Genomic DNA, 27,752 nt, shown 5'->3' on the forward strand with positions numbered 1-27,752 from the left:
TTTTGTTGACATGTTATATAAGTGACCTATGTTTCTTTTTGTGTCTTTAGTTGCTGTTTTGTTGACATGTTATATAAGTGACTTATGTTTCTTTTTGTGTCTTGAGTTGCTGTTTTGTTGACATGTTATATAAGTGACTTATGTTTCTTTTTGTATCTTCAGTTGCTGTTTTGTTGACATGTTATATAAGTGACTTATGTTTCTTTTTGTGTCTTTAGTTGCTGTTTTGTTGACATGTTATATAAGTGACTTATGTTTCTTTTTGTGTCTTTAGTTGCTGTTTTGTTGACATGTTATATAAGTGACTTATGTTTCTTTTTGTATCTTCAGTTGCTGTTTTGTTGACATGTTATATAAGTGACTTATGTTTCTTTTTGTGTCTTTAGTTGCTGTTTTGTTGACATGTTATATAAGTGACTTATGTTTCTTTTTGTGTCTTTAGTTGCTGTTTTGTTGACATGTTATATAAGTGACTTATGTTTCTTTTTGTATCTTCAGTTGCTGTTTTGTTGACATGTTATATAAGTGACTTATGTTTCTTTTTGTGTCTTTAGTTGCTGTTTTGTTGACATGTTATATAAGTGACTTATGTTTCTTTTTGTGTCTTTAGTTGCTGTTTTGTTGACATGTTATATAAGTGACTTATGTTTCTTTTTGTATCTTCAGTTGCTGTTTTGTTGACATGTTATATAAGTGACTTATGTTTCTTTTTGTGTCTTTAGTTGCTGTTTTGTTGACATGTTATATAAGTGACTTATGTTTCTTTTTGTGTCTTTAGTTGCTGTTTTGTTGACATGTTATATAAGTGACTTATGTTTCTTTTTGTGTCTTTAGTTGCTGTTTTGTTGACATGTTATATAAGTGACTTATGTTTCTTTTTGTATCTTCAGTTGCTGTTTTGTTGACATGTTATATAAGTGACTTATGTTTCTTTTTGTGTCTTTAGTTGCTGTTTTGTTGACATGTTATATAAGTGACTTATGTTTCTTTTTGTGTCTTTAGTTGCTGTTTTGTTGACATGTTATATAAGTGACTTATGTTTCTTTTTGTATCTTCAGTTGCTGTTTTGTTGACATGTTATATAAGTGACTTATGTTTCTTTTTGTGTCTTTAGTTGCTGTTTTGTTGACATGTTATATAAGTGACTTATGTTTCTTTTTGTGTCTTTAGTTGCTGTTTTGTTGACATGTTATATAAGTGACTTATGTTTCTTTTTGTATCTTCAGTTGCTGTTTTGTTGACATGTTATATAAGTGACTTATGTTTCTTTTTGTGTCTTTAGTTGCTGTTTTGTTGACATGTTATATAAGTGACTTATGTTTCTTTTTGTGTCTTTAGTTGCTGTTTTGTTGACATGTTATATAAGTGACTTATGTTTCTTTTTGTGTCTTTAGTTGCTGTTTTGTTGACATGTTATATAAGTGACTTATGTTTCTTTTTGTATCTTCAGTTGCTGTTTTGTTGACATGTTATATAAGTGACTTATGTTTCTTTTTGTGTCTTTAGTTGCTGTTTTGTTGACATGTTATATAAGTGACTTATGTTTCTTTTTGTGTCTTTAGTTGCTGTTTTGTTGACATGTTATATAAGTGACTTATGTTTCTTTTTGTGTCTTTAGTTGCTGTTTTGTTGACATGTTATATAAGTGACTTATGTTTCTTTTTGTATCTTCAGTTGCTGTTTTGTTGACATGTTATATAAGTGACTTATGTTTCTTTTTGTGTCTTTAGTTGCTGTTTTGTTGACATGTTATATAAGTGACTTATGTTTCTTTTTGTGTCTTTAGTTGCTGTTTTGTTGACATGTTATATAAGTGACTTATGTTTCTTTTTGTGTCTTTAGTTGCTGTTTTGTTGACATGTTATATAAGTGACTTATGTTTCTTTTTGTATCTTCAGTTGCTGTTTTGTTGACATGTTATATAAGTGACTTATGTTTCTTTTTGTGTCTTTAGTTGCTGTTTTGTTGACATGTTATATAAGTGACTTATGTTTCTTTTTGTGTCTTTAGTTGCTGTTTTGTTGACATGTTATATAAGTGACTTATGTTTCTTTTTGTGTCTTTAGTTGCTGTTTTGTTGACATGTTATATAAGTGACTTATGTTTCTTTTTGTGTCTTTAGTTGCTGTTTTGTTGACATGTTATATAAGTGACTTATGTTTCTTTTTGTATCTTCAGTTGCTGTTTTGTTGACATGTTATATAAGTGACTTATGTTTCTTTTTGTGTCTTTAGTTGCTGTTTTGTTGACATGTTATATAAGTGACTTATGTTTCTTTTTGTATCTTCAGTTGCTGTTTTGTTGACATGTTATATAAGTGACTTATGTTTCTTTTTGTGTCTTTAGTTGCTGTTTTGTTGACATGTTATATAAGTGACTTATGTTTCTTTTTGTGTCTTTAGTTGCTGTTTTGTTGACATGTTATATAAGTGACTTATGTTTCTTTTTGTGTCTTTAGTTGCTGTTTTGTTGACATGTTATATAAGTGACTTATGTTTCTTTTTGTATCTTCAGTTGCTGTTTTGTTGACATGTTATATAAGTGACTTATGTTTCTTTTTGTGTCTTTAGTTGCTGTTTTGTTGACATGTTATATAAGTGACTTATGTTTCTTTTTGTGTCTTTAGTTGCTGTTTTGTTGACATGTTATATAAGTGACTTATGTTTCTTTTTGTGTCTTTAGTTGCTGTTTTGTTGACATGTTATATAAGTGACTTATGTTTCTTTTTGTATCTTCAGTTGCTGTTTTGTTGACATGTTATATAAGTGACTTATGTTTCTTTTTGTGTCTTTAGTTGCTGTTTTGTTGACATGTTATATAAGTGACTTATGTTTCTTTTTGTATCTTCAGTTGCTGTTTTGTTGACATGTTATATAAGTGACTTATGTTTCTTTTTGTGTCTTGAGTTGCTGTTTTGTTGACATGTTATATAAGTGACCTATGTTTCCTTTTGTGTCTTTAGTTGCTGTTTTTTTGACATGTCGGTTCCACGCCCCCTCAAATTACATTTCTGTAAAGATCTGACTTCAATCAGACGTACGAATGAAGACTTATTCATTTTGTTTCAATATATATTTTAAGTTTGTTAGTATGTAATGAATTATCGTTGACACCCAAAAATGAATTCCGAAAACGAAATGGCCAAATAGTCCTTTTTCTTCAACAATATTTGTATTTATGGGCCGTTTCCGTCTAATCTCAAACAATGCAAGATTATTGTAACATAGCACTGAAGAAAATGTAAGAAGGTTGTTATATGCCAAGTTATTGTTTCAAAGACGTATATATGTCCCGTAACCTCTGTATTGAAAACTAAAATCTTATTTCTATAAACATATTACGTGAGAGATTTTACTGCTGACAGTTTCATTTGTTCTTCTCTGAAATGTACTTAAAACTGAAAAAGATAGAAATATTACCATTTGGTTTAAAGAAAAAATGTTTTCTTTTTATACGAGACTGCAGTATTCTAAAGAAGAAATTAATAATTTTGACAGTATCTTTTGAAATCATAATAGGATTATACGCTCAGGCATTTTCTGAAACAAAACAGAAATAAACAACATATGTTGTTATAGATTCATACCTTGTCTTTTCTTTGTCTATTTACGATCTTCAAAAGTGTAATCCTCTTATTTCAAAAGAAAGACAATTCGTTTGTCAACTTTGATAAAACGTGAGGTTATTTATATATGCCTATATAAACGTATACAGAAAGAAAAGCGCACACTGGCATATGCAACCGTGATTTCCTTGTAACATGGTCTGGGGGAAATATGTAAGTAATTTTATAGTATTCTATATCATAAAAAAAATTTTTTGTTCTTGGTGTCTTAAAATTACCAAACAGAATTTAACCATCTTAACTCAACTTTTTCCTTATCAATATTTTTCCGAAGTTGTAATCTTTACGAATAATGTTTTAACATGTGTATTCAAATGATGAAAACTTTAGTGTATGCTTATTTTTTATTAAGTGTGAGGATATTACAAATTAAAATAATGCAGATATTATTCTACAAAAATGTTTGAAAGATAACAACTCGTGCACAATTTATGAAACAGATACACGAATCAATAAATAAATATAATAAAACTTTTCTACTTTAAATTCAGCAAAGACCCGTATAATTTAAACCTGATTTAAAATATCGGAAAAAAAAGCATTTGAAATAAAGATAAAAGAACCTTTTTTTCTCTTTTAATTGTATACATTTCTATGTGTGAAATAATAAAGATGACAATAATAATAACAATAGAATGTAAAATAATGACACAGTTATTGTTGAAGACCGCATATTGACCTATAGACATCGTTTGATAGGTCTATGTCGTTGGTTTACTGTCTCTTTGGAATACTAGTATACACCACATCTCTCTTATTTGATTATACGACTTATTCTGGAAACGGCTGCATACAGTTCTTTTGCACCATCCCATTCTATTGTTAAGTGTAAAACTAAAATACAATTTTATCTAAGAATTGGCGCAATCGTATACTACATTTTTTGGCACAATGATACAAGGTATTTTAATAAATAGCGGCGCAAACGTATAATTATTTCAAATAACGGACAATTGTTGTAAAGAAAGAAATATATCTCTTCTTGCCAACCATAATGCACAAAGGTATGACTAACTTACTTAAATAATCATCTCTGTTATAAATATCTAAGATTATCTATGTGTAAATTATTTGATAACTCGAAACATTTATAAATATTTATTGAATATATATTAAGGATGTTCGCTACTGCCTATTTCAATTTGTTTTTAATGTTTATCAACTCCTCATGTTACTCTATAACTGAACATATACCTCAAATACACACCAGACAAATATTTTCAAATTATTTTTATGTCTACTTCATTTTAAATAAAGTTCATGTTGCAAGACATTTCTTGTCATATATTTCAAATGAAAGATGTGGAAACATCATTTTCCCGCCCTTAATTATAGTTTTTCAAATGTTAAATATTTCCGAAACCACACACACATTTATCTCTCTACTTTTCGCATCATTTTTGTTTACCATACTCTTTTAAAGAAAATATTGTTTTTTTTTGTTATGAAAAAGATATTTATAGTTTTGTTCTCGTTGAAGTACTTGAAGTCAATTCAGCACAAATGTTATATCATCCGTCAACCACTTCCTCTATAATTGTAATTATTCAGCGTTCTATATAGCTATATCTTGATTCATTGATTGTTGCTTTCTTAACGCCCAGTGCGATGTATATGAATTAATCACTGGTAAAGAAAAGAAAATAAACACAAAAACAAAGGACAGAAATTTGAACAGTCAGGATAATACAATTTAATCAAACTTATGTAAGACATTTACAGCTGCAACAAGAATGAAAATCTTTTCATAGAAACCACAACGGCCACATTTGTATATGGCTTCGTATACACACCACCATTAAGACTCCCGAAAATCTGTAACGATACCTACACGTTGTCAGCCTTCCAAAAAAATATATACTACTAAAAAAAGTTAAGCAACACAACTTCTGACTGAAAAAAGTAAAACAAAATCTCGATTTATCTTTCAAGTTTGGGTTTTCTCAATCTTCAATCATTTGTGTTCTTAAAACTACTACAGCTATGTTGAAGGGTCATAATTTTACAATATTTTGCACATGATATAGTTAAAAAATGCATACAACACAAAAAAAAACAAAAAAAAAAAAAAAACCAAAACGAACAAAAATTGAGTGGGGCATTTTTTTGAACCTCAAAAATTTAATCATAATATTTTAGTTTTTTTCTTCCTTGATAAATTAAACAACCTTTGAATGAAGAATGCTGTAAATTTCAGATCGCTTTGAGCATTTTCTGTAAAGATATGAGACCTCAAAGTTTGACCCATTAATTTCAATGGAAGAGTTGCAAAACTTTCTTTGAGTAGTATATATGCAAATATTTGACAGTTCCAGTTACTGGACTTTTTAATGAAATTTGTGTGACAACTGAGCTTATATCTGACAAAAAATAACATGATGATTTTACTTGTAGGAGAGGCTTATCAGCAGATCATTACTGTAACAGTTATTGCCTATGAACAAAGGTAAGTAACACAGTAAGTATATTTGCTTTGATTTTATGATATTCTAAATTTGTAACATTTATATGTTCAATCTTTATTAGTATCGTTTTGAGAGTAGAAGTAAAACAAAAGAGAACGACTGTCAGAGGTTCCTTTGGTTAACCATGGCACAGCGAAGAACATTATGTGAAATAGTCGCAAAGGGTTCACTATGGCTAACCATGGCTTAGTGAAGAACATGATGTCAAATGTCGCAAAGGATTCATTATGGCTAACCATGGCTTAGTGAAGAACATGATGTCAAATGGTCGCAAAGGGTTCATCATTATGGTTAACCATGGCTCAGCGAAGAAAATTACATGAAATGGTAAGTAGCAGGGTAAGTATAGTAAATGATATTAACATGTTCTAACTTTTTGATAGGTACACTTTTGATGGAATGAAATTTTTAAGAATTTCTACTGGAATTGTATTAACATAGATGGATACATGGGTATGTACAAACAGGTAAACCTATTATTACATATTCTTTAATTTTATTACCTTTCAGGCCAAGAAGGTATGTATAGTAGTTTATGCCTTGGCATGCCTGTAACATTGATATTGTTTTTTATGCTGCCTCAGGATGGTACGTATTATTTTTCCTGCTTTTAGGAAATAATTAATGTTTATTTCATTTTAATCATGGAACTGCAACTATTGGGTATGTTGTCCAGAGCCTTATAACGAACAATAAACCCCAACATACTGATACTTGTACGTTCACTGTCGTGTTCACCATCGTGTTCATAATTGTATAATTATATTCATTATCTTGTCTCTTGGATTATTTGATTTGATCATACTAATGCTATGTGTATTGTCATCTTATTTTAACATACTGCCAGAAAACAAGGCAAGGAAACAGCAACCTTTCATTTCTTAGATGAGTGTTCTTTCTATGGCATACAATTTTACAAATAATGGAGATGTCACTTATGAGTTTGTTGGCCAGAGCCTCACAAAAATTTTAAATATCACAACATTCTCATATTGGCATACCTTCATTCTAAAAACAAATTATCAACATTTTGTAATTTGAACAACAACAAAAAAATCATATCGAAACAAAGTTTGCTGCTTCAACGCTTCACCATTGTATACCAAACTATAGAACTATTTTTTCACATTATGACATGAATAACAAGAACCGATTATAATCGGCCAGAAAAAATTAAAACACAACAAAACAACCATACATAATTATAGAAAGAAATCATTTGCCGTTTTTTAACAGAACTTATAACAACAGCTGGTGGTAAAACAACAGGAGCAACTGGAACTGCAATAACAACAACAAGTAGTCCAGAAACAAAGACATCCACAAGAGTCGTAACATATTCAGAAACACCATCGTCACCATCAACACAAACAAGTCCGAAGACTCCAACAGAACAAATAACAACAGCTGGAGGTAAAACAACAGGAGCAACTGGAACTGCAATAACAACAACAAGTAGTCCAAAAACAGAGACATCTACAAGAGTCGTAACTTATTCAGAAACACCATCACCATCAACACAAACTAGTCCGAAAACACCAACAGAACAAATAACAACAGCTGGAGGTAAAACAACAGGAGCAACTGGAACTGCAAAAACAACAACAAGTAGTCCAGAAACAGAGACATCTACAAGAGTCGTAACTTATTCCCAAACACCATCACCATCAACACAAACTAGTCCGAAGACTCCAACAGAGCATATAACAACAGCTGGAGGTAAAACAACAGGAGCAACTGGAACTGCAATAACAACAACAAGAAGTCCAGAAACAGAGACATCTACCAGAGTCGTAACTTATTCTCAAACACCATCTTTACCATCAACAGGAATAGAAACAACTGTCAAGTTTACTAAAACTACCAGAAGAGGTAAAAGTTATTGTCTTTTCTGTAAAGAAACTTTTCCCATCTTTCTGGGACACACACATAGTAGTAGTATAAAATAAGGAGATGTGTTTTGATTGGCAATAAGACAACATAGTCCATATGAAGCAGATTAAGCAATTATAGGTCACCGTACGGCCTTCAACAATGTGCAAAACCCATACCGTATAGTCAGCTATAAAAGACCCTGACATGACAAAATGCGAATCAATTCAAAAGAAAAACCTAACCACCTGATTTTATGACAAAACAATAACCGCAAAACACTTATGACAGACAGAGACCACCGACAGCCACTAAAATACAGGCTCCCGATTTTGAACAGGCATATACAGAATGAGTTTGTGAGCGCTCAACCCTACCAAAACATGGGACAGTGGAGTAAAAACACAACAGAAGAACAAACTGCAAAAAAACAGTTGGAAATGGATTCACTGATAAGATCGGCATGAAGAACTAACAAACAATTAAGAGAAAGACAACGTACACAAGGTATCGATCGATCTTAGGGTACTCGCAGTTACTGAAAGCTAGTCAAAAGCTAATAACGACCATTACATCCCAAAAAGACTTAAGCATACACCTACTTAATTTACACAAAACAAAATGTTTGATATCAGGTATTTCGAGAAATCATGGGGGGAGAATAAAAAGTATTGATTAGAAAAGGACATGCAACTCCATAGAGAAAAAAGACGAAAAGGCAATCAAGACAAGGAAAAGAAAGATTATGCAACACGAAACAAGAATAAAAACCCAGATTCTCCTGGATTGTAGGCAGTTTCTGATCTAAACCATTTTTTAGGAGTTTGTATAGGCAAGCGCTTAAGATTTATATATTTAATCCCATTAATAGTTGTTGGTTATTTGTCAGTGATTATGTATACAGATTATATTTGTGATTCTCTAAAACATCTTTATTGTTGAGGTGGCATAATTCATTATTGATCATATTCAGTTTAACAATAACGTTGTTCATTTATAACGATTTTACATGATTTTAGAAAGTACATCATTCGGTACAACCGAAGTAATACCAACAGAGGGAACAACTGAACGAGTAACAACTGCTGGGGGCAGCACGGCAGCAACGACTAGAATTCAAACAACACACATGAAAACAACAAATGTCAAAACTTTACCTGGTAAAATCATTTTTTCATATATGCACGTTTAACACGTTTTAGAAATTATTCGGAAACTAAGGATACAACTCTCTCGTGCAAAATTGACTTAAGATGGACTTTGCTATGTTTTTGGTCCATTTGGGTCATATAGCTCTTCACCTGTTACGGTAATTATACATTCTTGGGTTTCAAATATTTGGCTTTGGGGTTCCTGATAAAGGTTATTTTTGCAAGCGCTTTGGATGCCTACAATTTATATTTCCCCCTCTTTTTAAAAACTATACCCCTATGAAATGAAGTTAATTTTATATTTTACAAACCATTTCTGTAGTTTTGCCGATATAATGCTGCATATTTAAATATTGACGAATTTTATCCACGAACAATAACACACATAGAGACTATTACAACCTTATCATTGTCATGCTAAAACATTACAAATGCAATTGATGTGTTTATCCATGCTGCTAAACGTTATTAACAGTCAGAGAAAAAAAATGGCCATGTGCAAAGCCAAAATATAGGTATCTACAGATTGTAGATCCGTGAATGTGCATATGTGTACAACAACAATATCATGGTTTTAATTTACTGATAACGAAATCAATATTTTTACTGATAAAAACAATATTCAAAGATCTAAGTAATGTGTTGAATTGGTAACCTTTTAGAAAAAGTTTATTTAAAAGATTGATAAGTTTACCCGGATCTTAACTGAATTTACGGGTTCGGTAAATAACATCACCGTAAGGTTTTGTATCTAAGTTACTGTTCGGTAGGTATCTAAATATGGCTATTTAGGAACAAATTTTATAAATATATATATAGACTCATCAAATATACCAGGCTTAAATTTTAGTTCACCAGTCGAACTTTTTGTCTACAAAAGAATCATCAGTCACGCTAGAATAAAAAAAATCAAAGGGCAAAAAGTAAGAAGTTGAAGAGCATTGAAGATCCAAAATTTATACATTTTTCATATTTCATACAAGACCCCAATCTTAAGTTATTTATATAGTACTGTTGGAGATACAGATGAAATAAACATTCTCTATTCAATGAAAAAATGATTGTGAATAGCACAAGGGAAGCGTAAAAAATTATTCCAATTCAAATATAGGTGGTGTATATTTTCAATTTGTATGCTTAAAGTATGAATAATGTTTAAGGAAAACTTTTTGAGTTTACAGATGGCACAAACTAGGTATCATCGGTAGCATTTAATGACACAAATGACTAAGTTCCACAAATGGGAGACCTGTGAAAACATCAAATCTATCCAAAGCATTAGGTGCTCTGCTTCAATTTGTGTGCGATCACTTTGCAGAGTAAGAATAACGTTAAAGGATAATTCATGAGGTTACAAATAACACAAATTAGGGAACACAAGTAAAAAACAAAAGAGAAATATAGATTTCACCACTGCAACAAGTGTGTTACGATATTTCTCCACTCGAGACAGTTAAATTTTGATATTTAAAGCGAGGCTTGCCGAGCTTTTTAAATAATTTAAATTTAACTGTTGAGAGTGGATACATATCCTAATACACGAGTTATAGTGGTGGAATCTGTTTCTCTAATGACTTTTATCCTTCCTTTTTCAAAGATTTGCGGAAAGTTGTGTTATTTATATGTGACGTCATCAGGCATGGTCGCCTTTTCATGACGTCACAATAGGAAATTTCAGAAGAAATCAAGAAAATTTGACGTAATTTTTAAATTTCGACCAATCATTTGCCGAGAACAAATTTTTCACTAGTGAGGAGAAATTTTTTCTCACACCGATCAAGAAATGTGAAAATGGCACAAAAATTAGAGAATACATATTTACTGTTCCAGTATCGTAGTACAATCGTCTCATATCCTCTTAATCTAAAACAAAAGTACTCTAAGCAGCACATAGTAAGCAAATTAAGTAAACATTACAGTTAAATATCGTAATCTATTAAACCCTCTCAAAACTCCCGAAAGTAAACGTCGTGTAATGATTTGTCAGTTGAAGTGAAATATTAAGCCTGGTATCTTTGATGCAATTTCTAGTCATGTATATTTATGAAAATGCGCATTTCAAAATTTTTATAAATTTTGTTGTCAAATAGCTCAAAATATTGGTTTAAAATATTTAGGTAACATATGTAATATTATGTGACTTTCTGAAGATCTCATATCACCCTATATCAAATCTTAAGAAGTGAAAAAAAACAATGTGAAGCTGTTCTATTTCATCTTATTCTAAACGATTCCTTTTAAAGAAAAATATATCATGCATTTTGAATATCCGTTACAGACATTTAAATATGTTTTACATTTCTTTACAGAAACAACAACCAAACCAATGCAAACAACCCACACAATACCAAGATCAACAACATCAGCTTCAATCACAACCAGGAGTACTTCCTTGTTAACACAGGAAACAACACAACCAATTACCATAACGCCTTCAACAACAACAAGTGGTATGCATATTATAACCCCTTCAATTTACTTAACTTTTACCTGATAGATACGATCCTTAACAATTTAAGTACTGTATTTCCGTAAGACCTATGAACAATTATTTTTTAAAAACATTAAGTTATATAAAATTGTTTCCCTGTTTTCTTTCCGTATCTACAATCCTTCTCATGATTTATTAACCTGGAACAAATTTTTAAGTAACTCGTTATTTTATTTCGTTAGCTGAACTATATTTAGTGACAGGAAATTTGACTTTCCTTTTTTAAGAATTTGTTTGATTAGAAGTGAACGGAAGGATGTAATGAAGAAAACTATGATATCTAAGTTTTCATTTGAACGCAAAACTTCATTTCATCATCTCTGGTTACAATTTTCACCTTTCTAACCACTATTTCATAGATAAGGCATATTATAGCAACTATTCCATAGATCAGGCTAATTCTAACCACTATACCATATATAAGCCGTATTTTAACCAATATACCATAGATCAGGCATATTCTAACCAATATACCATAGATCAGACATATTCTAACTAATATACCATAGATCATAATAGATAGATAGTATTGATTATCTTCGTTGTAACATCTTTTTCGTTTAACAGTAATTTGAAATCTGAAATACCATAATAGGCACAAACAAGAAAAACAAATGAAAAGATCTTGACCCCCTTATAAAGGATTCAATTCTATCAGTTCTATCAGTTCTAGCTGCTAATTTAAACCTGGCAAATGACAACGATAAACATGAATACAATTGAGAATGGAAACGAGGATTGTGTCAAAGAGACAACAACCCGACCAAAGAGCAGAATATGATATGAATTTACATCATGTTTGTCAAATAGTTGCCGCTATTGCCATTACTCCTTTAAATTACAAAACAACGGAATATACTTTTTTATGACATATTTTTTTATCATGGTATTGTCAACAATTTAAACAAAGTATGTAAAGAAAAACATGATATCAAATGTTCAGTATTTGAATTCTGTATTCAGTAATTATATTAGATACAGTAATTCGTTAAAAGAAACCATCCTTAATCAAAAGGAAACAATGAAGCTTTGAAAGCAATGCTTCTAAATTTAAATTCTAGAGGTTCCTTTAGCTAATGATGCTAATGCATGCATATCAGGAAACGCTTATCCTGTCATCGCATCCGGTTTTCTCCTTTTGGAGTTAATGTGATTCACACAGTTTTTGCTTTTTTACATTGATTTGTATCTTCGTAATGGATTAATGAGATTTGAATATCGGTAAATTAAGGCGATAGAAGTTTGTTAACGATCATTGGCATCATTTTAACAGTTTGATGAATTGGAATACAACACATTTTAGGTGGTTTATCCAACTATCTATTTGCGAGCGAAAGTTTCTCATACTTGTCTCTATTGAGTTCTTATCCACCTTACGAGTTGCTGTACGAATAACCTCCTTAAGTAATACACTATCATTACTATATCATAAGCATCTTAGACAAGTGAACATAGGAAATTAAATAGTTATAGATAAAAGTCTATGTTGTTCAAAAAAGCTTGCTGTATTGTATTTAACCGTATAGAAATATGTTACTACAAACAAAGTATACACAGGGGATCTGTATGACAAATATACATGCAGTGCTCCTTATACCTAGTGGAACATTTTTTTATTCATAGCGTACGAAGAGTGTCCAGTAGATATGGTATCAAGCACCTTAGACGTTGATACAGTGACTACTTCATCTAACAAAAATGAAGCATACCAAGCTCTAGAGCCTGAAGGATGGACTCCAAAAGTCACAGACACTAATCCAGTCGTCACTTTGTTATGGGAAGAACCTTATCCAATAATGGATGTAATTGTTGAAACAGAAGAAGTTGAAACTGTTCGAATCGTTGTTTATGATAACAATAAAGTCGTTTTTGATGAGCCTTTCAAGGTATGCTGTAATTTAAATCTGGTTGTATTCATAATTGCGGATTATTGTAAGGTGTCCAACTACATATAAATATTACAATTCACTCTAAAAAGATAACAGTTTTGATTTTGTAAGATTCCGATCAGTTTCGCATGTACATTTCCATACATGTTCTAACGAAATATGAATGACTGTTTATATTTTGCACCTCCGGCACAGCTTATACTAGGTAGATCCAGATTATTCTATCAAAGAAGATTAATCTACTTTTATTGTCGCCGATTGTTTTGTCATAGATTCGTTAGTCTAATGAGAAAGGAAGCGCAATTAATCATATTATAACCAGTATAATATCGTGAAATTGGTACAAACAGATTAATCTCAGAATTGACCAAATACAATGTTTATGATGTGGAAAAAAAATGGCGGTACATTTGTAAAGTTGATTAAAATAACAAGGGAAGTATTCCGTAAAAATATTTTTTCTACCGAAAAGAAATACAGCTAAATTGAATATAATAATAAAAACGTTCAAGAAAAGGCCATACAGTGTTAACCATTTTCATGTACCATATATATATATATGTATAACAGGAAAAAGATATAGACCAACCTTTGTTACGTAAAAATAAACTCAATAGAAATCTAGAAGACAAAATTGAAACAAAACTCAGTAAAAGGCATTTAATATAACCATGACCCGTTTATTCGACATTGATAGTACTTTCATTGAAGTACATTCATCTGTTGTTAACTTGCTCTTCCGTTCGAAATCATTTAAGTTATATATTCTCTGATGCTACAGGGGCATAGCTTATCATAAAAGAAACAAGGAAAGTCTCAGGCGTTCATTTGCATAAATTCGATATTAAATGACATTGATGGTTTTGCATATTGTAAGATATTTCTCTTACTGAGTTATTTAGGGTAATTTCATTTATAAACAGGTACAACCAGATGAGAAAATAGTAGAAGTAATGTTACCAAATATTAAGAAGGACATAGTTCCGGGTAACAAAATTGAATTGAAAATAACACCTGTGTCATCAGATAAAACGCCTGTAGTGAAAAATGTGAACGTGAAAGTCTGCAGGAAAGGTAAATAGTTTTAAAAACAAATTCAAAGAGATAAATGACGTGTCATTAAAATAAGGAATGTACCTCTACAAAATATGTTTCTATTCAGATATTTGGAAACAGCGCATTCATAAAGTTGACATTAGATGAATTGTGCTGTTTTTTAGGTTCATTTCGGTCATTCACGTGTTAAGGTCTAATACATCCTTGGCTTTCAAATGTTTGAGTTTGAACGTTCCTTATGGAGATAAATACAGAAAAGTGCTTCGGGCGCACGAAACTAATAAAGTGTTATTTTCATTGATAAAAATAAAATTTCAGATCCTGGTGTGAACATTTTTTGTATTGGAAAACGATTTTCTTAATTCAGCAGTATTGCAAAAAAAGAAAAGAAAGGGGATTGATTTGATTAACAATGGAATACAAATTTCACTGTTTAGGTCTTTGCGATTCTAGATCTAATAACGTAACATGGCAATGACAATGACTTTGTATTTTTTAGAGACAACTACAGCTATTACTATGGTCGAAACTTCGGCAACGACGCCAAAAAATACAGGTAAATTCTTTACGAATATCATACAAGCAATTACATTAAGTTCGTTTAAAGTGTACTATATCAGTTGGGATTTAAGTGAGATATTTTTGATAATCTTTAAAACATTTAGTATAGGAAACAAAATTATAAAACGACATATTTACTGATTGACATTGAGCAGAATAAGCATTGTAAAAGAAAAACATAGTTTGCAACAATCTTACTTAATGAATTAATTACTTTAAGCAAATATTCTATGTTAATTTTGTAACAAATTGTTTTACAGATTGTTCCGTTGGCGATAAGCTTATAAAGTGACAAGATTTTGATTTCTTTTCTAAAAAAGAAAAATCCAACTTTATTGATGTCATGTTTAATAAGAATGTTTTGACTCTTCAGTTTTGTGTTTCATAAGAAACATATTTTATAATCGTCTTTTAAAAATTGAAAATTTAAGTGAATGAGATGCTTTTAAAAGGAAAAGTATTCAATAAATTATAAAACACTTTATTCACAGATGACATTTCTAAATGCTTAAATTGTAATTTGTAGTGAAAACAACAGTTAAAGGTACCACACCGATTACTTCGGAAATAATGACTTCAACCACAGCAGCCACAATTTCCATGACGCCACACATTTCATCTACTACTACACGTAAATATATTCAAACACCTTACATTATTTAAGTAAGACGATAATCTACATTTTTAATAAACCAATACAGAGTTGAACTAACTCGGTATTGCAGTTTTGGGAATCATTTATACAGCAATTGATTTTGTAAAGGGACGTTCGTCTTCTTAATTTGTTTTATCTCTCAACCTTAATAACCTAAACAAATATTCGTCAACAGCAAATAGAAATAAAATAAGTGTCGACTCTGTTTTTCCATAATACATGTAACAACTATCAATAAGGTACTTTTAAAAGGGAGGGGTAAAGTATTTTATTTTGAAAAACAAACAAAGTATACTAAGAGGATCTGTATGATAAATATACATGGAGTGCCCCTTATAACTAGTGGAACAATTTTTTATTCATAGCGTACGAAGAGTGTCCATTAGATATGGTATCTAGTACATTAGACGTTGATACAGTGACTACTTCATCCAACAAAAATGAAGCATACCAAGCTCTAGAGCCTGAAGGATGGACACCAAAAGTCACAGACACTAATCCAGTCGTCACTTTGTCATGGGAAGAACCTTATTCAATAATGGATGTAATTGTTGAAACAGAAGAAGTTGAAACTGTCCGAATCGTTGTTTATGATAACAATAAAGTCGTTTTTGATGAGCCGTTCAAGGTATGTTGCAATTTGAATCTGTTTGTATTCACAATTGTTGATTTATGTAGGGTTTCCAAATACATATAAAGATTACAATTCACTCTAAAAAGATAATAGTGTTGATATTGTAAGATTCCGATCAGTTTCGCTTGTACATCTCTACATGTTCTAACGAAATACAACGTATGAACGAATGTTTATATTCTACACCTCCGGCAAGGCTTTTACTTTGTAGAGCCAGTTTATTCTATCAAAGAAGATGAACTACTTTGATTGTCTCCGAATGTTTTGTCATAGATTCATTAGTCAGAGGATTAAAGAAGCACAATTAATCATATTGAAACTAGGATAATATCGCGAAATCGGTACAAACTGATTAATATCAGAATTGATCAAAAATAATGTTTATAATGTTAAAAAAATTGCGGTTCATTTATAAAATTGATTAATCAAACAATGGAAGTATTCCGTATTATATTTTGTAAGAGTATTGGAAGGTAAATAATACTAAATTGTCAAGTAATCAACCAAAAATAAGAATTTTCTTAACTGTATTCTACCAAAAAGAAATACAGCTAAATTTAATATAATAATAAAAACGTCAAAGAAAAGGCCACACAGTTTTACTTATTTTCATGTGCTATAGATAGTTAACAGATGAAAGATATAGAAAAACCTTTGTTTCGTGGAAATAAACTCAATAGAAATCCAGAAGACAAAATTGAAACAAAACTCAGTAAAAGGCACTGAATATAACCTTGACCCGTTTATTCGACATTGATAGTACTTTCATTGAAGTACATTCATCTGTTGTTAACTTGCTCTTCCGTACGAAATCAATTTAGTTATATATTCTCTGATGCTACAGGGGCATAGCTTATCATAAAAGAAACAAGGAAAGTCTCTGTGTTCAGGCGTTCATTTGCATAAATTCAATATTAAATGACATTGGTGATTTTGCATACTTTAAGATATTTCTCTTGTTGAGTTATTTAGGGTAATTTTATTTATAAACAGGTACAACCAGATGAGAAAGTAGTAGAAGTAATGTTACCAAATATTAAGAAGGACATAGTTCCGGGTAACAAAATTGAATTGAAAATAACACCTGTGTCATCAGATAAAACGCCTGTAGTGAAAAATGTGAACGTGAAAGTCTGCAGGAAAGGTAAATGGTTTTAAAAACAAATTCAAATAGATAAATGACGTGTCATTAAAATAAGGAATGTACCTCTACAAAATATGTTTCTATTCAGATATTTGGAAACAGAACATTCATAAAGTTGACATTAGATGAATTGTGCTGTTTTTAGGTCCATTTTGGTGAATCACGTGTTAAGGTCTAATACATCCTTGGCTTTCAAATGTTTGAGTTTGAACGTTCCTTATGAAAGTAAATACAGAAAAGTGCTTCGGGCGCACGAAACTAATAAAGTGTTATTTTCATTGATAAAAATAAAATTTCAGATCCTGGTGTGAACATTTCTTGTATTGAAAACGATTTTCTTAATTCAGCAGTATTGCAAAAAAAGAAAAGAAAGGGGATCGATTTGATTAACAATGGAATAAAAATTTCACTGTTTAGGTCTTTGCGATTCTAAATCTAATAACGTAACATGGCAGTGATAATAACTTTGTATTTTGTAGAAACAACTACAGCTATTACTATGGTCGAAACTGCGGCAACGACGCCAAAAAGTACAGGTAAATTCTTTACGAATATCATAAAAGCAATTATATTAAGTTCGTTTAAAGTGTACTATATCAGTTGGGATTGACATGAAGTGAGATTGTTTTGATAATCTTTAAAACATTTAGTATAGGAAACAAAATAGTGAAACGACGTATTTGCCCATTTACATTGTGCAGAATAAGCATTGTAAAAGACAAACATAGTTTGCAGCAATCTTAATTAATGAATTGATTACTTTTAGGAAATATTTTGTGTTAATGTTGTAATAAATTATTTTTACAGATTGTTCCGTTAGCGATAAGCTTATAAAGTGACATGATTTTGATTTCTTTGCTAAAACAAATCCAACTTTATTGATGTCAAGTTGAAATAAGAATATTTTGACTCTTCAGTTTTGTGTTTTATAAGAAAAATATACTATATCGTCTTTTAAAAATTGAAAATTGAAGTGTATGAAATGCTTTTTAAAAAGAAAAGTTTTCAATAAATCATAACATACTTTATTTGCACATAACATTTCTAAATGCTTAAATTGTAATTTGTAGTGAAAACAACAGTTAAAGGTACCACACCGATTACTTCGGAAATAATGACTTCAACCACAGCAGCCACAATTTCCATGACGCCACACATTTCATCTACTACTACACGTAAATATATTCAAACACCTTACATTATTTAAGTAAGACGATAATATACATTTTTAATAAACCAATACAAAGTTGAAATAACTCGGTATTGCATTTTTGGGATTCATATATACAGCAATTGATTTTGTAAAGGGACGTTCGTCTTCTTAATTTGTTTTATCTCTCAACCTTAATAACCTAGTCAAATATTTGTCAACAGCAAATAGAAATAAAATAAGTGTCGACTCTGTTATTCCATAATATATGTAACAACTATCAGTAATATACTTTTAAAAGGGAGGGGTAAAGTATTTCATTTTGAAAACAAACAAAGTATACTAAGAGGATCTGTATGATAAATATACATGGAGTGCCCCTTATAACTAGTGGTACAATTTTTTATTCATAGCGTACGAAGAGTGTCCATTAGATATGGTATCTAGTACATTAGACGTTGATACAGTGACTACTTCATCCAACAAAAATGAAGCATACCAAGCTCTAGAGCCTGAAGGATGGACACCAAAAGTCACAGACACTAATCCAGTTGTCACTTTGTCATGGGAAGAACCTTATTCAATAATGGATGTAATTGTTGAAACAGAAGAAGTTGAAACTGTCCGAATCGTTGTTTATGATAACAATAAAGTCGTTTTTGATGAGCCGTTCAAGGTATGTTGCAATTTGAATCTGTTTGTATTTACAATTGTTGATTTTGGTAGGGTTTCCAAATACAAATAAAGATTACAATTCACTCTAAAAAGATAATAGTGTTGATATTGTAAGATTCCGATCAGTTTCGCTTGTACATCTCTACATGTTCTAACGAAATATGAACGAATGTTTATATTTTACACCTCCGGCAAGGCTTTTTCTGTGTAGAGCCAGTTTTTTCTATCAAAGAAGATAAACTACTTTGATTGTCTCCGATTGTTTTGTCATAGATTCATTAGTCAGAGAATCAAAAGAAGCACAATTAATCATATTGAAACTAGGATAATATCGCGAAATCGGTACAAACAGATCGATATCAGAATTGATCAAAAATAATGTTTATAATGTGAAAAAAATTGCGGTTCATTTATAAAACTGATTAATCAAACAATGGAAGTATTCCGTATTATATTTTGTAAGAGTATTGGAAGGTAAATAATACTAAATTGTTAAGTAATCAACCAAAAATAAGAATTTTCTTAACTGTATTCTACCAAAAAGAAATACAGCTAAATTTAATATAATAATAAAAACGTCAAAGAAAAGGCCACACAGTTTTACTTATTTTCATGTGCTATAGATAGTTAACAGATGAAAGATATAGAAAAACCTTTGTTTCGTGGAAATAAACTCAATAGAAATCCAGAAGACAAAATTGAAACAAAACTCAGTAAAAGGCACTGAATATAACCTTGACCCGTTTATTCGACATTGATAGTACTTTCATTGAAGTACATTCATCTGTTGTTAACTTGCTCTTCCGTACGAAATCAATTTAGTTATATATTCTCTGATGCTACAGGGGCATAGCTTATTATAAAAGAAACAAGGAAAGTCTCTGTGTTCAGGCGTTCATTTGCATAAATTCAATATTAAATGGCATTGTTGATTTTGCATACTGAAAGATATTTCTCTTGTTGAGTTATTTAGGGTAATTTTATTTATAAACAGGTACAACCAGATGAGAAAGTAGTAGAAGTAATGTTACCAAATATTAAGAAGGACATAGTTCCGGGTAACAAAATTGAATTGAAAATAACACCTGTGTCATCAGATAAAACGCCTGTAGTGAAAAATGTGAACGTGAAAGTCTGCAGGAAAGGTAAATGGTTTTAAAAACAAATTCAAATAGATAAATGACGTGTCATTAAAATAAGGAATGTACCTCTACAAAATATGTTTCTATTCAGATATTTGGAAACAGAACATTCATAAAGTTGACATTAGATGAATTGTGCTGTTGTTAGGTCCATTTCGGTGATTCACGTGTTAAGGTCTAATACATCCTTAGCTTTCAAATGTTTGAGTTTGAACGTTCCTTATGAAAGTAAATACAGAAAAGTGCTTCGGGCGCACGAAACTAATAAAGTGTTATTTTCATTGATAAAAATAAAATTTCAGATCCTGGTGTGAACATTTCTTGTATTGGAAAACGATTTTCTTAATGCAGCAGTATTGCAAAAAAAGAAAAGAAAGGGGATTGATTTGATTAACAATGGAATACAAATTTCACTGTTTAGGTCTTTGCGATTCTAGATCTGATAACGTAACATGTCAATGACAATAACTTTGTATTTTTTAGAGACAACTACAGCTATTACTATGGTCGAAACTTCGGCAACGACGCCAAAAAGTACAGGTAAATTCTTTACGAATATCATACAAGCAATTACATTAAGTTCGTTTAAAGTGTACTATATCAGTTGGGATTTAAGTGAGATATTTTTGATAATCTTTAAAACATTTAGTATAGGAAACAAAATTATAAAACGACATATTTACTGATTGACATTGAGCAGAATAAGCATTGTAAAAGAAAAACATAGTTTGCAGCAATCTTAATTAATGAATTGATTACTTTAAGCAAATATTCTATGTTAATTTTGTGACAAATTGTTTTACAGATTGTTCCGTTGGCGATAAGCTTATAAAGTGACAAGATTTTGATTTCTTTTCTAAAAAAGAAAAATCCAACTTTATTGATGTCATGTTTAATAAGAATGTTTTGACTCTTCAGTTTTGTGTTTCATAAGAAACATATTTTATAATCGTCTTTTAAAAATTGAAAATTTAAGTGAATGAGATGCTTTTAAAAGGAAAAGTATTCAATAAACTATAAAACACTTTATTCACAGATGACATTTCTAAATGCTTAAATTGTAATTTGTAGTGAAAACAACAGTTAAAGGTACCACACCGATTACTTCGGAAATAATGACTTCAACCACAGCAGCCACAATTTCCATGACGCCACACATTTCATCTACTACTACACGTAAATATATTCAAACACCTTACATTATTTAAGTAAGACGATAATCTACATTTTTAATAAACCAATACAGAGTTGAACTAACTCGGTATTGCATTTTTGGGATTCATTTATACAGCAATTGATTTTGTAAAGGGACGTTCGTCTTCTTAATTTGTTTTATCTTTCAACCTTAATAACCTAAACAAATATTCGTCAACAGCAAATAGAAATAAAATAAGTGTCGACTCTGTTTTTCCATAATATATGTAACAACTATCAATAATGTACTTTTAAAAGGGAGGGGTAAAGTATTTTATTTTGAAAAACAAACAAAGTATACTAAGAGGATCTGTATGATAAATATACATGGAGTGCCCCTTATAACTAGTGGAACAATTTTTTATTCATAGCGTACGAAGAGTGTCCATTAGATATGGTATCTAGTACATTAGACGTTGATACAGTGACTACTTCATCCAACAAAAATGAAGCATACCAAGCTCTAGAGCCTGAAGGATGGACACCAAAAGTCACAGACACTAATCCAGTTGTCACTTTGTCATGGGAAGAACCTTATTCAATAATGGATGTAATTGTTGAAACAGAAGAAGTTGAAACTGTCCGAATCGTTGTTTATGATAACAATAAAGTCGTTTTTGATGAGCCGTTCAAGGTATGTTGCAATTTGAATCTGTTTGTATTCACAATTGTTGATTTATGTAGGGTTTCCAAATACATATAAAGATTACAATTCACTCTAAAAAGATAATAGTGTTGATATTGTAAGATTCCGATCAGTTTCGCTTGTACATCTCTACATGTTCTAACGAAATACAATGTATGAACGAATGTTTATATTCTACACCTCCGGCAAGGCTTTTACTGTGTAGACCCAGTTTATTCTATCAAAGAAGATAAACTACTTTGATTGTCTCCGATTGTTTTGTCATAGATTCATTAGTCAGAGGATAAAAGAAGCACAATTAATCATATTGAAACCAGGATAATATCGCGAAATCGGTACAAACTGATTAATATCAGAATTGATCAAAAATAATATTTATAATGTTAAAAAAATTGCGGTTCATTTATAAAACTGATTAATCAAACAATGGAAGTATTCCGTATTATATTTTGTAAGAGTATTGGAAGGTAAATAATACTAAATTGTCATGTAATCAACCAAAAATAAGAATTTTCTTAACTGTATTCTACCAAAAAGAAATACAGCTAAATTTAATATAATAATAAAAACGTCAAAGAAAAGGCCACACAGTGTTACTTATTTTCATGTGCTATAGATAGTTAACAGATGAAAGATATAGAAAAACCTTTGTTTCGTGGAAATAAACTCAATAGAAATCCAGAAGACAAAATTGAAACAAAACTCAGTAAAAGGCACTGAATATAACCTTGACCCGTTTATTCGACATTGATAGTACTTTCATTGAACTACATTCATCTGTTGTTAACTTGCTCTTCCGTACGAAATCAATTTAGTTATATATTCTCTGATGCTACAGGGGCATAGCTTATCATAAAAGAAACAAGGAAAGTCTCTGTGTTCAGGCGTTCATTTGCATAAATTCAATATTAAATGGCATTGTTGATTTTGCATACTGAAAGATATTTCTCTTGTTGAGTTATTTAGGGTAATTTTATTTATAAACAGGTACAACCAGATGAGAAAGTAGTAGAAGTAATGTTACCAAATATTAAGAAGGACATAGTTCCGGGTAACAAAATTGAATTGAAAATAACACCTGTATCATCAGATAAAACGCCTGTAGTGAAAAATGTGAACGTGAAAGTCTGCAGGAAAGGTAAATGGTTTTAAAAACAAATTCAAATAGATAAATGACGTGTCATTAAAATAAGGAATGTACCTCTACAAAATATGTTTCTATTCAGATATTTGGAAACAGAACATTCATAAAGTTGACATTAGATGAATTGTGCTGTTGTTAGGTCCATTTCGGTGATTCACGTGTTAAGGTCTAATACATCCTTAGCTTTCAAATGTTTGAGTTTGAACGTTCCTTATGAAAGTAAATACAGAAAAGTGCTTCGGGCGCACGAAACTAATAAAGTGTTATTTTCATTGATAAAAATAAAATTTCAGATCCTGGTGTGAACATTTCTTGTATTGGAAAACGATTTTCTTAATGCAGCAGTATTGCAAAAAAAGAAAAGAAAGGGGATTGATTTGATTAACAATGGAATACAAATTTCACTGTTTAGGTCTTTGCGATTCTAGATCTGATAACGTAACATGGCAATGACAATAACTTTGTATTTTTTAGAGACAACTACAGCTATTACTATGGTCGAAACTTCGGCAACGACGCCAAAAAGTACAGGTAAATTCTTACCAAATATTATATATAAGCAATTATATTAAGTTCGTTTAATGTATACTATATCAATTGGGATTGACATGGAGTGAGATATTTTTGTTAATCTTTTAAACATTAAGTACAGGAAAAAAAATTGTAAAACGACGTGTTTGCCCATCTACATTGAGCAGAATAAGCATTGTAAAAGACAAACATTGTTTGCAGCAATCTTAATTAGTGCATTGGCAATTATTTTGTGTTAATGTTATTTTACAGATTGTTCCGTTGGCGGTAAGCTTATGAAAGGGCTTGATTTTGATTTCTTTATTTTAAAAACAATCTAATTTTATTGATGTCAAGTTTTAATAAGAAAGTTTTGGCTCTTCAGGTTTGTGTTTGATAAGAAAGTATTTTATAACGTGTTTTTTCAAGTTTTGAAATTTGATATGTACCCGATGCCTTATATAAAGAAAAAACATTCAATCAATTATAAAACACTTAATTTACACATGACATTATTAAATGCTTACGTTGTAATTTGTAGTGAAAACAACAGTTAAAGGTACCACACCGATAACCTCGGAATCAATAACTTCCACCACACCAGCCACAATTTCAATGACGCCACACATTTCATCTACAACTACATGTAAATATATTTCAAGACTTTTACAATCTAGAAAAAACAAAATCGAATAAAACTCAGTGAAAGGCACTGAATATAACTTTGACCTGTTTATTTGACGTTGTTTGTTGTCTTTAAATGAAAGATATTCCAAGTTTATTGAAGCCAAGTTTGTATAAGAATTTTTTGGCACTTCTTTTTTTATTTATTATAAAAAGAATATGTTATATCGTCTTTTAAAAGTTAGAAAGTTTTATTAGGTAACCGATTCATGTTATAAAGAAAAGCATTTAATTGATTGGAAAAGGCTTAGTTTGCACATTACATTTCTAAACGCTAACATGTTGTACTTTGTAGTGAAAACAACAGCGAGAGGTACAACATCAATTACTTCGGAATCAATAACCTCAACCACAGCAGCGACAGTTTCCATGACGCCACATGTTACATCAACTACTTCACGTAAATATATTTCAACCTAATTACATTAATTAAATAAGACGATACATTTTCATTGGTGTGGTAAACCGAAACAAAGCTTAACTATCTTGGTATTGCGTTGTTCAGATTCATTTACAGAAAATTGTTTTGTAAAGGAAGTTCGTATACTTGATATTTTATCTCTCCACTTAAACATCCTAAACAAATATTCCTCAACAGGAAATAAGAATAAAATAAGTGTTTATTGTGTTATTCCATAATATGTGCAACAATAACTTGGAATATACTTTTTGAAAACAAACAAAGTATACTAAGAGGATCTGTATAAGAAACATACATGCAGTGCCCCTTATGACTAGTTGAACATTCTTTTATTTATAGCGTATGAAGAGTGCCCACTAAATATGATGTCTAATACCCTAGACGTTGATACAGTGACTACTTCATCCAACAAAAAGGAAGCATACCAAGCTCTAGAGCCTGAAGGATGGACACCAAAAGTCACAGACACTAATCCAGTTGTCACTTTGTCATGGGAAGAACCTTATCCGTTAATGGATGTAATTGTTGAAACAGAAGAAGTTGAAACTGTCCGAATCGTTGTTTATGATAACAATAAAGTCGTTTTTGATGAGCCTTTCAAGGTATGCTGCAATTAAATCTTGTTGTATTCACAATGGTTGATTATTGTAAGGTGTCCAACCACATTACAGATTACAATTCACTTTAAAACGATAATAGTTTTGATATTGTAAGATTCCGATCAGTTTCGCTTGTACTTCTCTACATGTTTTAACGAAATATGAACGAATGTTTGTACTTTACACCTCTGACACGGCTTTTACTGATCAGAGCCAGGTTATTTTATCAAAGAAGATGTCTCCGATTGTTTTGTCATAGATTCCTTATTCAGATGATAAAAGAAGAGCAACTAATCCTATTGTAACTAATTTAATAATGCGAAATTTGTATAAACAGATTTATATCAGAAAAATAATGTTTATTATGTGAACAAAATTGCGGTACATTTGTAAAGTTAAATGAGCAAACATTGGAAGTATTCCGTACAATATTAAAATAGAATCTTGTAAACTGTATTCTACCAAAAAGAAATACAGCTAGATTTGAAATAATAATAAAAACGTTCAAGAAAAGACCATACAGTATTTACTATTTGCATGTGCTATAGATAGATAACAGGTAAAAAGATATAGAACAACTTTTGTTTTGTAGAAATAAACTCAATAGAAATCTAGATGACAAAATTCAAATAAAATATAGTAAAAGGCACTGAATACAATCTTGACCCGTTTATTTGACTTTGATAGTACTTCCGTGCAAAATCATTTTAGTTATATATTCTCGGATGCTGCAGGCGCATTACTTATCATAAAAGAAACGAAGAAAGTCTCTGTGTTCAGGCGTCCATTTGCAGAAATTCAATATTTAATGACATTGTTTCATTTGCATATTGTAAGATATGTCTCTCTTTTAGTTTTTAAGGGTAATTTTATTTATAAACAGGTACAACCAGATGAGAAAATAGTAGAAGTAATGTTACCAAATATTAAGAAGGACATAGTTCCGGGTAACAAGATTGAATTGAAAATAACACCTGTGTCATCAGATAAAACGCCTGTCGTGAAAAATGTAATCGTAAAAGTCTGCAGGGAAGGTAAATAGTTTTAAAAACAAATTTAAACTCAAAAATGTATTGTCATTAAAATAAGATATAAACTGGACAAAATATGTTTGTATTCAGATATTTGGAAACCTTAAGTTGACATTAGATGAATTTTCTATCTATTTAACTCTATTACGATCATTCACGTGTTAAGGTCTTGTACTTCCTTGGTTTTCAATGATTGTTTGAAAGATTCTCGTTCAAACTTACTTATAGTATGTAATTGAAATAAAGTATGTACGTAGACAAAATATGTTTATATTCAGATATTCTGCAACAATACATTTATCAGAATAACATTTCAGATTCTCGAGTGAGGTTTTCTTTTTCTTTAACGAATTTCCTTATTTCATTTCAAATTGATGACCCTTTTTTCAGCTGCTATGAAACACGTCTCGTTATTGTATTATTTTTTTTTATTCTGATACTTTTTCATAATTTTATACAGGAACAACTACTGCTATTACTACACCAGGCCCTACCACACCATCGACAAAAACAACTGGAACCAGTGCCATAACAAGTGGTAGCAGTATCATATCCACACAACCAAGCGTTACCAGTCTCATATCGACGCAACCAAGTGTTAGCAGCGCTATATCGACACAACCTAGTGCAAGCACTTACACTACAACACCATCGCCAACTACAGAAACAAGTGTCATAACAATTGAAACATCACCAAGTGTTTCTTCAACAACAACTGTTTTGACAACAACAGGTAATTGGTTTGTCATTAATGCATTCTTTTCATTTCGGTGAAAACGAGTATTGGTGGTTGTTGTGTTATGTTGTACTGTCGAATATTTGTGTTTATACACCTATTATTCTATTTATCCATTATTTAATATGACAAATCACTTATCTTCTAAACATTCAAACCAGTTTTAACTTCTGATTGGTCCCCATTATACTAAAATGAGTTTGTGAAGTCAATACTTAGGTTAGAACTAACCGAATCTGTGATAGTTGACGACAAGTCACGAGATGGTCGACTTGGT

General features: G+C 30.7%; 2 protein-coding genes across 2 annotated transcripts in view; both read left to right on the forward strand.

The window, feature by feature from the left end:
* Positions 1-6,061: 6,061 nt before the first annotated feature.
* LOC127727763 (mucin-2-like) lies at positions 6,062-18,750 on the forward strand. The gene is made up of 8 exons (XM_052234880.1): positions 6,062-6,071; positions 6,601-6,609; positions 7,327-7,962; positions 8,982-9,122; positions 11,423-11,563; positions 15,637-15,741; positions 18,023-18,079; positions 18,614-18,750. The coding sequence occupies exons 1-8, from the start codon at positions 6,062-6,064 to the stop codon at positions 18,748-18,750; spliced, it is 1,236 nt and encodes a 411-aa protein (XP_052090840.1).
* Positions 18,751-22,098: 3,348 nt separating this feature from the next.
* The window catches only part of LOC127727765 (serine-rich adhesin for platelets-like), a 53,494-nt gene continuing 47,840 nt past the window's right edge, over positions 22,099-27,752 (forward strand). The window contains exons 1-6 of the mRNA XM_052234882.1: positions 22,099-22,254; positions 23,338-23,488; positions 23,969-24,025; positions 24,546-24,650; positions 24,984-25,088; positions 27,200-27,472. Coding sequence (XP_052090842.1) covers positions 22,099-22,254; positions 23,338-23,488; positions 23,969-24,025; positions 24,546-24,650; positions 24,984-25,088; positions 27,200-27,472 — 847 coding nt within the window. The remainder of the gene's footprint in view (positions 22,255-23,337; positions 23,489-23,968; positions 24,026-24,545; positions 24,651-24,983; positions 25,089-27,199; positions 27,473-27,752) is intronic.

Source organism: Mytilus californianus, unplaced genomic scaffold (assembly GCF_021869535.1).
Source record: "Mytilus californianus isolate M0D057914Y unplaced genomic scaffold, xbMytCali1.0.p SCAF_2, whole genome shotgun sequence".
Taxonomy (NCBI): Eukaryota; Metazoa; Mollusca; class Bivalvia; order Mytilida; family Mytilidae; genus Mytilus; species Mytilus californianus.